The sequence below is a fragment of the Triturus cristatus genome, chromosome 5_1, assembly GCF_964204655.1.
Source record: "Triturus cristatus chromosome 5_1, aTriCri1.1, whole genome shotgun sequence".
Classification (NCBI taxonomy): Eukaryota; Metazoa; Chordata; class Amphibia; order Caudata; family Salamandridae; genus Triturus; species Triturus cristatus.
Window position 1 is genome coordinate 404,829,782 of NC_140587.1, and position 16,405 is coordinate 404,846,186.

The 16,405-nt window shown below is 49.0% G+C and overlaps 1 protein-coding gene across 15 annotated transcripts in view; it reads left to right on the forward strand.

Moving 5' to 3' along the window:
- Window positions 1-16,405, forward strand: part of UBR5 (ubiquitin protein ligase E3 component n-recognin 5) — a 2,036,132-nt gene that overhangs the window by 1,123,096 nt on the left and 896,631 nt on the right. For all 15 annotated transcript variants that reach the window (XM_085605144.1, XM_085605147.1, XM_085605145.1 and 12 more), the window contains one exon: window positions 14,668-14,828. In XM_085605144.1, coding sequence (XP_085461270.1) covers window positions 14,668-14,828 — 161 coding nt within the window. The remainder of the gene's footprint in view (window positions 1-14,667; window positions 14,829-16,405) is intronic.

Sequence of the window (16,405 nt, forward strand, 5' to 3'; positions counted from 1 at the left end):
CACTATACCAGTGGTGAGGGTACAGGTGCATGAGCCCTGTACCCCTACAGTGTCCAAGTCCATTCTTAGACACTGTAAGTGCAGTGCTGCCATTAAGAGTATATGGTGCTGGGAGTTTGTCATTACGAACTCCACAGCACCATAATAGCTACACTGAAAACTGAGAAGTTTGGTATCAAACTTCCCAGCTCATTAAACCCACACTGATGCCAGTGTGAGATTTAATGAAAAATGCACAAAGAGAATATCTTAGAGATGCCCCCTGAAAACTAACCTACCACTAGTGTCCAGGCTGAGTGGCTGCTTTCAGCTGCCACCACCAGACATGTTTCTGGACCCCTGTGTCGAGAGCCTGCTTCTCTCTGGGGACACAATGCACATCCTGGGACGAGGTGCCAAGCCTCCTCCCCAGTTTGGCCTGGGTTCACAAAGGGGAAGTTTCAAAGGCTTGCAGCCTTTGTGAGCTTCCCAAGGCCACTTGCTGCTCTCAGCAACTGGTCCCCACTGGTTCTGACCCCCACTTTGAGCGGGAGAACCTGCAGGAAAAACAAGTGAGAAAGAGAGGTGTGCCCACCTCTGCCAACTCCACCCCTCCGGTGGGAAAGGCGAGTGTAGGAAAGTGGCTCTTTATATACTGTTCCCAAATAGGTACAGTGTATACAGACTCCAAAGTCCCCAGAGGTTTGGCAGAGGCTAAAGTTAAATATAACTTTACTCTCTAAAGTGGTAGCTTGGTCGAGCAGTAAGGCAGTATCAGAGGAGAGTGTAAAGCATTTGTTGTACCCACTCAGTCAGCAAATGGTCTCACACACTCAAGAACTGAACTCTAGGCCAATGGTTTGTATATAAAAATATATGGTTGTTTTATTTTAGAACCAACAATAGGTATTAACCCCTTCTGTGCCACGCCCTTTCCCCCTCCTGTGCCGGGCGTTACATTAGTGGGTGGGGTTCATGACGAGATAGTCTCGTCATGGGCACAGCGCGACCGTGCTCCATGACGAGACTATCTCGTCATGGGCACTGAAAAGGTTAAAATATACTTTCTCAGAATGAGATGCTTTAGTTAAATACTTTGCAATTGACTTGAAATGCAATAGTTACAGTTCGTTGCAATAGGCAACACAATTTCAAACACAATAATACATTGAGCTCAATGGGAATTTTAAGTTATATGCAATTGATTACTTTCAGAATTACTTTTCTAACTCCAGGACTGGATCCTAGATTCAGTCCTAGGACAGTTCTTGGAAACAAGGGAGTAAATATGTTTTAGTAACTGTTGTGATTTTTAAGCAATATTTTGCTATTTTAAAAGTTGACTCTTAGAATCTTTTTCTGATCAAATTACCAATGTTATCCTATGGAAGGAAATTCACTTAGCAGGTAAGTGGGGTTATGGTCAGTTTTGGATCCTGGATCCAGCACTAGTGTACCACCTGTAAGAAGTTGAGAAACTGCGTTTAAGTTATACAGGCGATTTTTAAGGAATATTTATACGTTTGCAAAATCGACACAAGAAATTTTACAGAAAAACAGTCAATGGTTTCCTATGGAAGAAAATTGAGTTAGTGGTAAGTACGGTCGTAAGTACTTTTCAGGGTCAGTGCTGTGCACCAAGATCCAGCACTGGGATCTCTCCTAATAGTAGGTGAGTGTTTTCATTACTCGGTTGATTTTAGGTGAATATTTTAAAGTTTAGAAACTGCACACTTAGAAGAAATTTCAAGAGAAACCAGTCAATGTTACCCTATGGAAGGAAAGTGAGTTATTGGCTTTTGGGTAAGTACTCGGCTGGCATAGTTAAGGTTCTGGGCATAAACTCAGGGGTCTCCCAGGGTCAGGTAAGTACAGTTGTTACACCCTCAGCGGCACAGGGGCAGCCGGGTGCAGAGTGAGTTAGGCCCAATGTTTTCCTATGGGAGGCAGGGGGCCCTTGGTTGGTGGCTGCTGCCTAGCAGGCCATGCTGCTGTGGGAGCTGGGCTCCTGGTCACTTGCTCAGGGCAAATGGGGAAGTAGGTAGCAGTAGAAGTTGCAGTGCCAGGGCCACTCGGGCGGCTGGGTGCAGGGTGCATTTGAGCCTTCGGGCACTCTGTGGATTGCAATGGAAAAGCTCAAGGACGAACAAAGGCTGCAAGCTCGGGGACGAAGATTCTTCAGGTGTGCCCACCACTTCGAAAGGTAAGTTGGTTAGTTGGAGGGTAGGTAGGTACCCAGGAGCCGGGCACAGGGGGCCGCAGGGCGCCGTGTGCAGGGGTGCCTTTTGGTGTCGGGAAATCTTACTCTGTTGATCGCGGTGTGGGGGTCCCTGGTTCTGAGGCTGCAGGCGTCGTCAGGAGCGTCGAGGTGGGTCCTTGGGTGCCGGATTCGGGGTCACAGTCCCCGGGGGGACGTCCTCGGGGTCTTTGTCCACTCCAGCACAGGCCAGGCTTGGCGGGTGCAGTGTGCGCAGGGTTCGCGGTTCCGGGGTGGTGCCAGGGGTTAGATACTTGCTTTGAGCAGAGCCACTGCTCGTGGGAGTCCCAGGTGCTCAGTCACAAGGTAGCCAGGTCCTCCGGGGTTTGTGAGGTTGCTGGCCACAGGAGGTGCCGGGATTTAGCAGGAGCAGGTTCGAGGGTCGACAGGCTGGTAGGGCTGGGGCCAAAGCAGTTGGTGTCTTCCTCTTCTTAGCAGCTGCACGGCAGGTCTTCTTTCTTCTTGATCTTCTTTGCTGTTTTAGGATCTGGAATCTGAGGAAGGAAGGTTTAGGGTGCCCCTAACTCCTAAAATCTCAAAGAAACATGTTAGATTCCTCTCCTTAGAATATCCCGAGGCGTTTGGCTGGATCCGGAAAGATTTTTCGTCAGCAATACCCTTGCGCGTCGCTAGGCGTCGTCTGCGGCTCCGCGTCCGTTGTCAGGATTGCCGGGATAACGTCGTCGGAGTACTTAGACGCCGCCCTCGCGCGCTGACGTCAGTTCTTCTTTTTTCCGTGCCAGTAAGCGCTGTTCCGGGAAGAGCATACCCTTTTAGTCACTTTTTGACTAAACATTTTTTTTAAACTCTTTTGGTTCAATTCTCGTCGACATCGACTCTGGTGCCGGTAGGAATGCCTGGCTTCAAGGCTTGTGACTCCTGTCACCGACTGATGTCGGTCACGGACCACCACCATTGGTGCCTCTATTGCCTTGGGGCCGGCCACGATTCCGAGTCGTGCCTCGACTGCCGGGCCTAGACTTTGAAAGCTAGGCGGGAGCGGTCCCGCAAGCTACTAGAGTTCCAGCAGTCACCACTGCTCGTCAGGGTCCAAGTCTTCGAGATCCGGTAAGTCGAAGCACAGCAAGAAGTCGAAGAAGCGACATCGCTCTACGGGCTCCCCTCGCCGGTCGCGCGACTCTGCTGAGGGTTCAGGTGGCACCACCTGCGGCTCTGTTGGAGCCGCAGGGGTCCCGTCCGTCCCCATACCCTCCGGTCCCTGAGACTGACGCGACTCCGGCGGAGGTCAGTGCCTTCCTCATGGCCATGAGGAACCTGACTGCGGGGCGCCTTCGGGCCCCGCAGGCTCGACTGGGAGGCCTAGCGAGCCGGCGGCTCCAGGCCCTGGCGCCATCGTCGACTCCGGTCCTGACGCCGCAGGTCCCCGAGGGATCCAGGCCTGCGCCGCCCTCGGACGACGCTGTTCCCCGGTTTAGTCCCGGTCCGGGCCCGGCGTCGGAGAGGCGCTGCACCAGACATCGATGGGTGGCAAGTTCATCTTCCGCCCGGCTAAGATCATTCCACCTGTATACCAGGAATCGGATGACGGTGACTACTGGGAGGGGTCTGAGGACCCTCTGGCCCGGCAGGGCCAGTTATCTCAGGACTGGGCAGGCGAACTGGGGGATGCCAGTGGCTTTGACACCGGCTTCATCTCTCCTCCGACCGTGGCTTCGGAGGAAGGTGCTGCGTTTTCTGTGGTGCTGCGCAAGGTAGCCGAAGCCCTTTCGCTGGATCTGCCTGCTGTGGTCGTGAGGACGAACTTCCTCACCAAAGTGCTTCAACCGTCACCAAGCTCCTCGGAGCCTCTGCTGCAGTTCAATGAAGCACTCATTGACGTTCTGAAGGGCACCTGGTCCAAGCCCTCCACAGCTCCCCCTGTGGACCGGAACGTTGCCCGGCGCCACTGCCCTGCACCGGGCGATCCCAGTTTTCTCTCCCTGCACCCCACGCCCGAGAGCCTGGTTATCCAGGCCTTTACCTCCCAACACAACGGACTCGCTGGGCAGGGCAATGTCGACCACGGTGGCGCTTTGCCGCCGCGCCTGGCTGCGGTCCACGAGTTTTTCCGGGGATGTTCAGAGCACCCTCATGGACATGCCCTTCGATGACAGTCGCCTTTTTGGCGACAAAGCGGATAGTGCGCTGGAGCGCTTTAAGGACTCCAGGGCTACGGCCAAGTCCTTGGGCCTTTCGGCCCGCACCCGCAAACTTCTGCTTTTCGCCCCTTTCATGGCCAAGGAAGGGGCACCCCCTCACGTGGAGAGGTGTGGCTCACTGGTTAGAGGCGGCAGACCCGTAAGCAGAGAAGCGACCAGGGTTCAATTCCCGACGCGGCAGGGTCGTGGACCAGGGTCAAAACGGACTCGATAATTCTCGCCTCAGTACCTACTCTAACCAGGAACACACTCGGCAACTCTGGGCATTAAGCTTACCTCATCTCTACAACGGCCCCCCACAGACGCCAGCGATGCCTGGTTTCACCTTGGAGATACCCAGAAAGGGACCATCTCACAGGGAAAACCAGGACGGGTTCCCCAGCGGTCTTCAGCGCCAGGATACTCCATGGAGTCACAGTGCGCTTTACAAGTACACCCACATTTACATTTATTTACGTCCGCCTAGCCACAGGCCAAAGAACGAACCTCCACGCGTTCGCAGACGTGGATTCCGCAGAGGCGGTACAGGGGGACAACGTGCCGGTCCGTCCACATCTACACAAGCAGTATCCGCCTCAAAGCCCTCCTAGTCCGAGCTTTCAGTCCCATTCCATGCCAGTGGGAGGCAGAGTTCGCCATCAACTGCTCCACTGGCGTACCATCACATCGGACAGGTGGGTGCTGCAGATCGTCCGAAGGGGCTACTCCCTCCCCTTCGAGACGACCCCTCCAGCCATGCCACCGCAGCACCACCGTATCTCGCGGGATCATTTGAATCTTCTCCACGAGGAAGTTTCGGCCCTCTTGGCCAAGGGGGCCGTCGAGCGCGTTCCGAGCCCAGAAGTAGGTCGTGGTTGTTATTCCCACTACTTTCTGGTTCCCAAGAAGGGCAAAGGGGGCCTACGCCCTATCTTGGACCTCCGGAACGTCAATGCCTTCCTCCGGAAGGAAAGGTTCAAGATGTTAACTTTGGCTCAGGTTCTAGCTGCCCTAGACCCTGGAGACTGGATGGTAGCATTGGACTTGCTGGACGCTTATTTCCACATCCCCGTCCTGCCGGCCCACCGGCGTTACCTGCGGTTCACGGTGGGCCAAGAGCACTTTCAGTTTACCGTGCTCCCCTTCGGCCTCACCAGTGCCCCTCGGGTGTTCACGAAAGTGATGGTGGTGGTTGCAGCTCACCTGCTCAGATTAGGTGTTCCAGTCTTCCTCTATCTCGACGACTGGTTGTTGAAGGCGGGCTCACCCCAGGCAGTCGTCTCCCACCTCCAGACTACGGCCGACCTCCTGCATTTGCTGGGGTTTTCCATCAATGTGCCGAAGTCGCATCTGGGTCCCTCCCAGAAGCTCCTCTTCCTCGGAGCGGTTCTGGACTCGGCGCTGTTCCGGGTCTATCTTCCGGAACAGCGGGTTCGGGATATTCAGGCACTGATTCCGATCTTTCGGCCTTTATCCTGGGTGTTGGTCAGGTTGGTGCTGCGGCTTCTGGGTCTGATGGCCTCCTGCATCCTGCTGGTACATCACGCCAGGTAAGGGATGCGGGCTCTGCAGTGGGACCTGAAGTTTCAGTGGGCCCAGCATCGGGGCAACCTGTCCGACAATGTCTTGATCTCAGAGGGCCTGGCAGTTGCAGTGGTGGCTCACGGACCGCGATTGAGTCAGCGGCAGATCGCTCTCCCTTCCCCAACCGGAGCACACAGTAGTGACGGATGCGTCCCTCCTGGGGTGGGGGGGAGCCACATGGGAGAGGTGGAGATCAGAGGTCTCTGGTCTCCGGCGGTGTCCTGGCTCCATATCAACCTACTGGAGCTGCGGGTGATCCGGCTTGCACTGAAGGCATTCCTACCCTCTGTTCGGGGAAGTGTAGTGCAGGTGTTCAGGGACACCACCACCGCCATGTGGTATTCCAACAAACAGGGCGGGGTGGGGTTGTGGACCCTTTGTCAGGAGGCTCTGCGCCTCTGGACATGGCTGGAACATCAGGGCATCACCCTGGTGGTTCAACACCTGGCAGGCTCTCTGAACGCCAAGGCAGACAAACTCAGCCGCTGGTGCATGATGGATCATGAATGGCGTCTGAACTCGGACGTGGCGCAAGGCCACTTTCGACAGTGGGGAGAACCTTGGTTAGATCTATTCTCCACCGAAGAGAACGCGCAATGTCAGCAGTTCTGCGCGTTGGAATTTCCAAGGCGGCACTCGCTCGGAGATGCTTTTCGTCGCGAGTGGAGTTGCGGTCTGTTGTACGTCTTTCCGCCTATACCACTTCTGCCCAGAGTGCTGAAGATGATCAGGGGCGACCGGGCCCAAGTCATCCTGTGGCTCCGGATTGGGCACGAAGATACTGGTATCCCGAGCTACCCAGTCTGCCAAACGATCCCCCGATTCAATTTCCTCATCAGGAGGACCTTCTGTCGCAGCAGCAGGGGACGGTCCTCCACCCGAACCTGTCCAGCCTCCACCTCCAAGCGTGGAGATTGAGCGGCAGCAGTTGATGCCATTTGACTTGCCTTCTGAAGTCTGTAATGTTATTGTGGCAGCCAGGCGTCCCTCCACAAAATCGGTATACGCCTGCAGGTGGAACTAATTTGTGGTATGGTGCATAGCAAAGGCTGTGGATCCCCTTTCCGACCCTCTTTCTGAGGTTCTCCTCTTTCTTCTTTCCCTGGCCCAGCATGGCTCTGCTCTGGGCACCCTCAAGGATTACCTTTCGGCTATTTCTGCTTTCTTAAGGCTTCCTGATCAGCCTTTTCTTTTTTAATCCCCTGTTTCTCGATTATTTAAGGGCATTACTCACATGTTTCCTCCTGTCCCTTTCGTAATGCCTCAGTGAGATTTGAATCTAGTATTGACCTATCTGATGTGCACTCCCTTTGAGCCACTTCATAATTGTCCCCTTCGTCGTCTGACTCTTAAGACTGCTTTCCTGGTTGCCATCACTTCTGCTAGAAGGGTGAGTGAGCTCCAGGCTCTATCTTCTAAGCCTCCTTTACTTTCTGTCCATCCGGACAAAGTTGTTCTCAGGACTCGTCCTTCCTTTCTCCCCAAGGTGGTAACTGCCTTTCACATCGGCCAGTCTGATACCCTGCCCACCTTCTTTCCGCATCACTCGAAAGAGGAAGAGAGGCTCCACTGTCTGGACCCAAAACAGGCGCTGTCCTATCTGGACCGCACGAAACAGTTCCGGGTGGATGGCCAACTCTTTGTTAGCTACGTCGGCGCTAAGAAGGGGCGGGCGGTGCACAAGCGAACCATCTCTCGGTGGGTCGTTTTGTGTATCAATGCATGTTATTCCTTAGCTAAAAAGTACCTCCTGTGGGGCTGAGAGCCCATTCCATTCGGGCCACAGTGGCGGCCACTGCCCTGGGCCGGGGAGTCCCCTTGCAGGACATTTGTCAGGCAGCAACGTGGGTCTCGTTGCACACGTTTGCCAAACGTTATTGCCTGGACAGCCAAGTCCGGTGAGACTGCTTCTTTGGCTGTTCCGTTCTCCAGGATTTCCTGGTGTGATCTTGGTTCGCAGACACACCTCTGGGGTTGGTATTGCTGGGGTATCTATTCTAAGGTGAGGAATCTAATTAACGTGTTTCTTTCAGATGAACAAGTTACTTACCTTCGGTAACGATATATCTGTTAGAAACATTAGTTAGTTAGATTCCTCACCGCCCCACCCATCCTCCCCGTTTTGCGAACCGATATCTAGGGTTAAGGTAATCCCTTTCCGGGCCCTAGATTTTTGACACCAGTCTCTTGCAAGGCTCTGCGTTCCTGGCGCGGAAGGCTATGTACGAGAACTGAGGTCAGCGCGCGAGGGCGGCATCTAAGTACTCCGACATCATCCCGGCGATCATGACGCCGACGACGGACGCGGAGCCGCAGATGACGCCTAGCGACGCGCAAGGGTATTGCTGACGAAAAATCTTTCTGGATCCAGCCTGACGCCTGGGGATATTTTAAGGTGAGGATTCTAACTAACTAATGTTTCTTACAGATATATCGTTACCGAAGGTAAGTAACTTGTTCTTTTATAACACACGAAGTATGAGTTATTATCTATATGAATAGATGAAGTGGTGTTTTTATAAGTGTATAGCTAAGTAAAAGTAAGTGTGATCCATTGTTTGCATAAGTGAGTAGGATGACTTCATAAGTGATTAGGATGTGTGCTGGTGTGTAATGTCGATATAAGTGTATAAGTATATTTAATAGTGTTCTATTGATAATTGACAGCATGTATGAGTGAATCTATAGGTAAGTGACTAGATGTGTGTACAGATCTAGGAATCACTGAGTGGGTGTTTAGAAACTTGTATTGGTGTGTCACTGGTTTTAAATCTGGCACTGTATTTTACAGTGAGTGATGAAATGTTATACTAGTGTATGATGAGGTGTATCTGATTGTCACGTAGATGTCATCAGTGATGTCATTTGAGATGTCATCAGTGATGTCACTGACCATGTCATGAATGATGTAATATGTGACATCAGCAGTGGATTGCGGGCGCGCGTGATGTAGTTAGTACAACTAACTATATCGGAGGAATTTCAATGGTTTTGTGCGAGTGAAATGTCCAGCTAACTAGAACACCCCTAAAACCTATTGTTTTTTGCAGTGAATTTCTAAGGTTTTTTAAATGCTAATTCCTAACTATATCAGGCCTGAAATCTGTTTTTTTCAGTGAATTTCAAAGGTATTTTAAATGCTAATTCCTAACTATATCAGGCCTGAAACGTATGGTTTTTTTCAGTGAATTTCAAAGGTTTTGTAAATGACAATTTTTTATGTATTAATTGTTATACTGATTTTTTTTTATACTGATTTACTACATTTTTTTAACTATTTTTAGATATTGTATTTTCTAATTACATTATAATTACATTATACATTACAATACAAAATATACTTTCTCAGAATGAATTACTTGAGTTTAAATACTTTGCAAATAGGCAATAAACTTTTAAGTACAGTAGTTACAATGGGCAGCACAATCCAACATTGAGCTCAATGTGAATTTCTAGTCAAGTGCAATTAGTTACTTTATGGATTACTTTTCTAACCACAGGACTGGATCCTAGATTCAGTCCTTGGACATCTCCTGTAAACAGTTGAGTAAAAGCGTTTTGGTTACAGTAGTGATTTTTAAGGAAAATTATTGTATTTTAAAAGTTGACACTTAGAAATATTTTCACATAGAATCACCAATGTTATCCTATGACAGAAATTCACTTGGCAGGTAAGTAGTGTTATCGTTACTTTTTCTTACTCAGTAGTGGATCCTGGATCCAGCACTGGTGAATCTCCTGTAAACAGTTGAAAGAATGTGTTTAAGTCATACAGATGATTTTTTAGGAATATTTTTAGTTTGTGAAAATAGACACTTAGAAAGTTTTCTGCTGAAAACCACACAATGGATTCCTATGGAAGGAAATACAAGTTACTGGTAAGTCCGCTTAGAATTACTTTTCAGGGTCAGTGCTGGGCTGAAAGATGCGGCACTTGGTTCTCTCCTGATAACAGGTGAGTATATCGGAATTCGTAGTTCGGCTGATTTTAGAGGAATATTTGTACAATGGTGAAGGAAGGGGGCGGGGCCTGAGATGACGTGTGCAAACACGCCCTGTGGTGCGTTTTAAGTTGGGGAATTAATTCCTCTTCAATCCTGCGGTCCCCTGGGGGGCCAACTAGCCCACCAGGTACCTCCAGTATGCGCCAGAGAGCTGCGTTGCAAAGAGGTGTTCAGAGGCCACGCCCCTTTTTAATACACTCTGCAACGCAGCTCCGTGGCGCTTACTGGAGGTACCTGGTGGGCTAGTTGGCCCCTAGGGGACCTCTGGATCGAAGAGAAATTAATTCCCCAACTTAAAATGCGCCACAGGGCGTGTTTGCACACATCACCTCAGGCCCCGCCCCCTACCTTCACCACTGTGCAAACGCGCCCCGTGGCGCGTTTTAAGTTGGGGGATTAAGTCCCCTTGAATCCTGAGGCCCCCTGGCAGCCAACTAGCCCACCAGGTACCTCCAGTAAGCGCCACGGAGCTGCGTTGCAGAGAGGTGTAAAATGGGGCGTGGCCTCCATACACCTCTCTGGCGCATACTGGAGGTTCCTGGTGGGCTAGTTGGCGTGTTTGCAGAGTGGTGCAAGGAGGGGGCATGGCCTCGGGCCCGATCCCGTTTTTTTAGAAGGGGGGCTGTGTACCCCCCCCCCCTTCTTTTTCTGATTTATTGGCCCTGGGGACCCCATCCCCCAGGGCCTGCCCCCAATTTTTATTTTTATTTTTTAAATCTGAAAAGGAGGCTGTGTGGCCCCCCTCCCGAGGCCATAATTTGCCCCGGCGACCCATCCCCCGGGGCATGGCCCTTTTTTAAAAAAAATATATATATTTTGGAGGGGTGCTGCCTTGCCATTGCAAACAGAAGTGCCCCGGTTGTGGGCATCCCTGGACACTGCAAGAGTCGGCCCTGGGGGGTGGCGGTCCCCAGGGCCTATACAAGGCTCCAGGAGGCAGGAGGGGGGCCGCGTGGCCCCCTCCCACATTTTGAAGTTGCCCCTGGGGTTGGTGGTCCCCGGGGCTGGGGGTGCCTGAGAGCCCCCCCCCCCCACACCAAATGTTTTCAAGCCCCGGGCGGGGTGGCGGTCCCCGGGGCTGGGGGGGCCTGAGAGCGCCCCCACCCATTTTAAAGAAGCCCCGGGGGGTGGCGGTCCCCGGGGCAGTGTTGAGGGGATTGGGGACCCCCCCACACTATTTCTTCATTATGCCCCTGGGATTTGCATATTTAGCGCGGGAGTCCGCGCTGATTTTTTTTTTCCTATCGGTAGGATGCGCGCATCTAGCGCGCATCCACCCGTTTAAAAAAAAACATTTTTTTGGCCCTTGGGGGTCCTTGTGGGACCCCCTCAGCAGGCCTAGGGGGTCAGGGTGTTTCTACCCTTCCCCCTTTTCGCGTTTTGCAACGTTTTTTGGGGGGGTTCTTGTGCCTCGGTTCTACCGAGGCACAAGATGGCTGCCAACACTTCCTGATTCAGTGATAGTGTTGGCAGCCAATTAAAATTCAGCTTGTGATCGGGAGGGTGCGCGGATCCTCCAAGGCCATAGATATATATGTACTTTTAACTGTCATTTTCTCTGGAACTACTGAACGGATTGACACCATTTAAGCAACAGGCACGAGTCTGAACTAAGGACTACCTCTTTGCCAAATTTGATGTAATTCCGTTCAGCAGTTCAGGCTGTAGATACGGCTAAAGGCCCTATAGGAAATTGCATGGGGAAAACGCGTTTTGGGACCCCTCTTTTTTCTCAGCCCCCGCTTGATGAATCACCGTGAAACTTTCAGGATGGGAGCGGACTGGAGCTGGCCAAAAGGTTTGAAAATTTCGCGAAGATTCATCAATCGGCGCCAAAGTTATTCCAAATAGAATGTTGCGGATTTCCTATGGAAAATAGGTCCTAACTATATCTACCTACTGGCGACCGTCAGTAGGTAATATATATATATATATATATATATATATATATATATATATATATATATATATATCCATCCTACTGAAAATAAAAATCAGTGATGTTCTAGGTATGTGGTGAAAAAATAGAAAAGCTAATGCTTGAAAACGAAAAAACCCACTGAAATTCAGTTTTTATACTGAGCTACGCACCCACATATGTACACACAGTAAATTATTGCTGTATATGATTATAGACGCTTTCTGAACAACTTTATTTTTTAAATTTTTCCTAAAAGTTATCTAAGTAAGTAAATTGAATAGCAGAATCATGGATGCTATTAAAGATGGCTAGAAGTTCACAGATGAAACCAAGGGTTAAAGTGATGTTAGGTTTGGAAATAAGATAAGAGCTAATGTTTAAAAAGCACTAACATTCTCCAGTTAAAGTATAGTGAACTAACTTTAACTTGCACCCACATCATGCACTGCTTATGACCTCACATTATATTACTTCTGGCATGTTAAATGACATCATTGACCTAAAATGGCATAATTGATGACATCACTGATAATTGTGGGACAGCAGTATTTCAGTTTGCTGTACTCCTCTTTGGTCTCACCAGCGCTCATTGGGTCTTCCTGAAAGCGATGGTAGCAGCACAACATTTGAAGAGGGGGGCGGGGGGTTCCAGTCTTCCTCTATCTCGACAACTGACTGTTGAAGACAGGCTCACGCCAGACAGTCAACCACCTCCAGACTACGACAAACCACCTGTCAGCTTTGGGGTTCACTGCAAACGTGCTAAAGTCACTCCTGGCTCCTTCTCAGATGTAGCTCTAAATCAGAGCCATTTTGTACACGTTTGGTTTCGTGCCATGGGTTCCGTGAGGACGAACCTGAGGCTGCTAGGGTTGATGGCCTCCTGCTGGTCAAGCATGCCAAGTGGGATATCTGGGATCGGCTGTGGGATCTGAAATCTCATTGGACCCAACATCAAGGGAACCTCAGCGACCAAATCCAGATGTTGAAGGGGTCTGCAGTGGTGGCTACTAGACTGCTATTGAGTCAGAGACAGATCCCACCCCACCCCACCTTCTGATCGGAGCGCCATCCGCTTAGATTTCAAATCCTTCATTCTGACTATCAAGGGGAGGCTGGTACAGGTGCTTACAGACACCACCACAGCCATGTGGTATTAAAGCAGACATGGCGGAGTAGGGCCACTGAGCCATCGCCTGCTGGTGGATCACAAACGACGCTTGCGCCCGGAGGTTGCGCAAAAGTATTTTTCTGAATGGGTAGAGCCTTGGCTCAATCTATTCTCCACTGCAGAGAACACACAATGTCAGAAGTTCTGCGTGTTGGAGTTTCCAAAGAATCTCTCACTAGGAAACTCTGAACTCCTGTATGCCTTTCTGCTGATACCTTTTCTGCTCCAACTTTTGAAGATCAAGACTTACCGGGCCCAATACTAGTGGCCTGGACTGGGCACATAAAGAATGGTATCCTTGCTCCTCGGCTTGAACATCTGTCCGTCGATCAGGCTGCCCCCCCTCTGGGAGGATCGGCTGTTGAAGCCATGGGGCAGGGTTCTGCACCGAGGCCTTCGCGATCTCCACTTTCATACCTGGAGACTGAGTTATGACAGCTGAACACCTTTGACCTCCCTGTGGAGGTAATTGATGTAATCTTGGCTGAAAAACGCCCCTTGACAAAAACTGTATACGCATGTCATCGGAATACATTTGTGACTTGGCTCGCTGCAGACAGACCCTCTCCATACAAATTTTTCTCACTTTTAGTTTGTTTTGTCCCTTACCCGGCAAGGCTTTACCCTGGGCAATGTTAAAGGGTATCCTTGGCTCTTTCGTTTTTTTTTGCTATTGCCACATCAGTCCTCAAATTTAGTCACCAGTTGTGTTGTGTTTTTGATAAGCCTACAACACCTTTTTCATCCCTCTCCCGTTGTCATGCCACAGTGGGACCTTACCTTAGTTCTCACATATTTTATGTTCACTCCCTTAGAACCACTTCACAGCAGCCCCTTGCTGCTTCTCACTCTCAAGATGGTGTTCCTCATTACCATAACATCGATGCAGCGCTTAATGGAGTTACAAGCTCTGTGTCTGTGGTGTGGACATCTTAAGGAGCAACTGACGTTAGCACCCCTTAGTGACACCTATACAAGTTCCGCCCGTCATTTCCAGAGCAGAACTGTCTCTGTGTGAAGCCGCATGGCACCACCTACCGGTGTGCAGCGGTTTTGCGGGTAACGTTTCCAGATCCAGTCTCAAGCCTGGGAAATATTCAAAAGGTGAGTTATCGGAGGTTAGATAGTCTCGACCAGAATGAATGTTACCGAAGGTAAGTAACTTGCTCTTTAGTGCTGCTCAAATGTCATGTAAATTTATACAGGAAAACAACTTTCCTAATAAACATGGCGTTTCTTAACTGTGACATAACCTTGCTGCACACGTTTAACAGCTAGCCTCTTGATTTTGGTCAAATACTTTTTGTTTAAATTGAATAATGCTTGATGTATACTATATATGCAGATGTGAGGAGTATGTTTATTACCATTGTTGGGGGAGGATAAGGGCAGCATGACTCTCTTGAGGCTGCACCTTCCATGACTCATTGCCCCTCCCCACATTCAGTAAAGGTAATAAATCACACATTACACTCTCTGCTTCTGCATGTATATCATTTTGAGGATTTTTCTTCACTTTGGGCTTTCAGCTTTGACGTTTCAAAAGCACAGCTTCATGCCATGTGTGATTTTATTTTCCCTTTTCATGATGACCTAAAAAAATGTTCCTTAAGCTTTTAGATACCTTGCTGGGGACACTTGTGAAGGAACTGCAAAACAAATACACGTTGGGACGAAAAGAAGAAGCTATTTCAGTTACAATGAGATTTCTGCGATCAGTGGCAAGAGTGTTTGTCATTCTTAGTGTGGAGATGGCTTCTTCCAAAAAAAAGAAGTATGTATTTTTATACCGCAATCTAAGGAAACTGTTGTGTAACATATATTTGCAGTTGTAATAATATGTATGCACAGTGCAAATTGAATGCATGGTCTTAATTTAGATTGTAACCATTATTTTGCCCTTTTATGCTACGTTTGCCTTATAATATTAGAGAGGGTTTTCCTATTGGTTGCTTGTTTTTATTATTGCAACATTCGTATTTCATGAAATGTGTCTCTGCCCAGGCTTACAATGTTTTCCCTCTTATGTCACTGATCAGTGTGTGGTGTTAATTTTTTTTACAAATAATGTAGCATGTTCATAGCTTAACATAAGTGAAAAGTGAGAAAAAAAAATGAGACTGGGTCCTGCTTCCATCCTGCAGTTGTTTAAGCCCACATGGAGTTTTAACATAAGGGCCTTGGGAGCAAAGAAGCACATTTCCACCCCTCCCCCAAAAAGTGGGAATTTATTCAATTTCATAAAAGTTCACTTTATTCATTTTCACAAAAGTTCACTTGTTCTGGTTGTTTGTGATAGCAGAAAGTGTTCACTTTTAAATTCGCCTCACGATGTACAGGATATGTCCCTTGTTTTCTACAGTGACAATTAAGCACCGATAGGGTCATATTGTTTCATTAGTATAACAGATATAGACCACAAAGTTACAGTGCACGCAATTGTTTTTTATAGCTTTGTTAAAGTTTTTTACAGTTCATTGTGCACTATGTAGGAGTTACAGCATGTCAATCAGTAATGACGTACTGCACATATTGTATCGCGTCTACGTGTTCCTCACCTTTGAGAAATTCTAGCAACAACAAATCAAAACATTAACATAATAACTTGTAAATATGTCAACCATAATCATGTCTTGGTCAGTAATATCAAGCATCCTCTATAAGCACTGGCACAGTTTCTGCCTCACAAGTCTCCTCCCACACTACATCAGCATGTACTCATTTCCCGTCAACAGGCAGCAACTTGACTCAAGATGGCTTCTGTTCCCTGCGTCCCTACCGCCTTCGACCACATCTATTCAGCCTGGTAGCTGGTATGTTAGTAGCTGTAAGGTTCCGCTTGGCCGAACCTCTGTCCTTCCCCTGTTCTGTATAATCCAACCTCAATATCCGACTGCATCGAGCACACTAATGCAACAACTAGATCTCAGTGCTCTTCAATTATGCTTGTTTCCTCCTCTTGCTCCTTCCAAACTGTTTGAATTACTTTGACTGTCAAGCTAGGTAAGTGCTGCTCAAAGGAAAGTTGTTACTTAAGTTGATTTCCTGGGGCCCTCCCTGTGCCTGCAATACTTGGCGCATGTGTGTGAATTGCCAGCAATCCGACATGGATTTGTTTTTCCCGCCTATTGGACAATAGCAGGGCTTCACTTCAATTTTTTTCCCCACTTGCTAGAAAAAAAGCACATAGCATCACATCTTTATTGACTTTCCCTTTTGGCCATTGTAATTTACCATCTTGCAACTTAATTCCTACAGTATGTTTTATTCCACGTTTCATTTTCCAAATTAGTTTGAAAATAGAAATTAATTTCTTCCCTATGTTTTTAAGCTGGACCTAGGATTAGACTG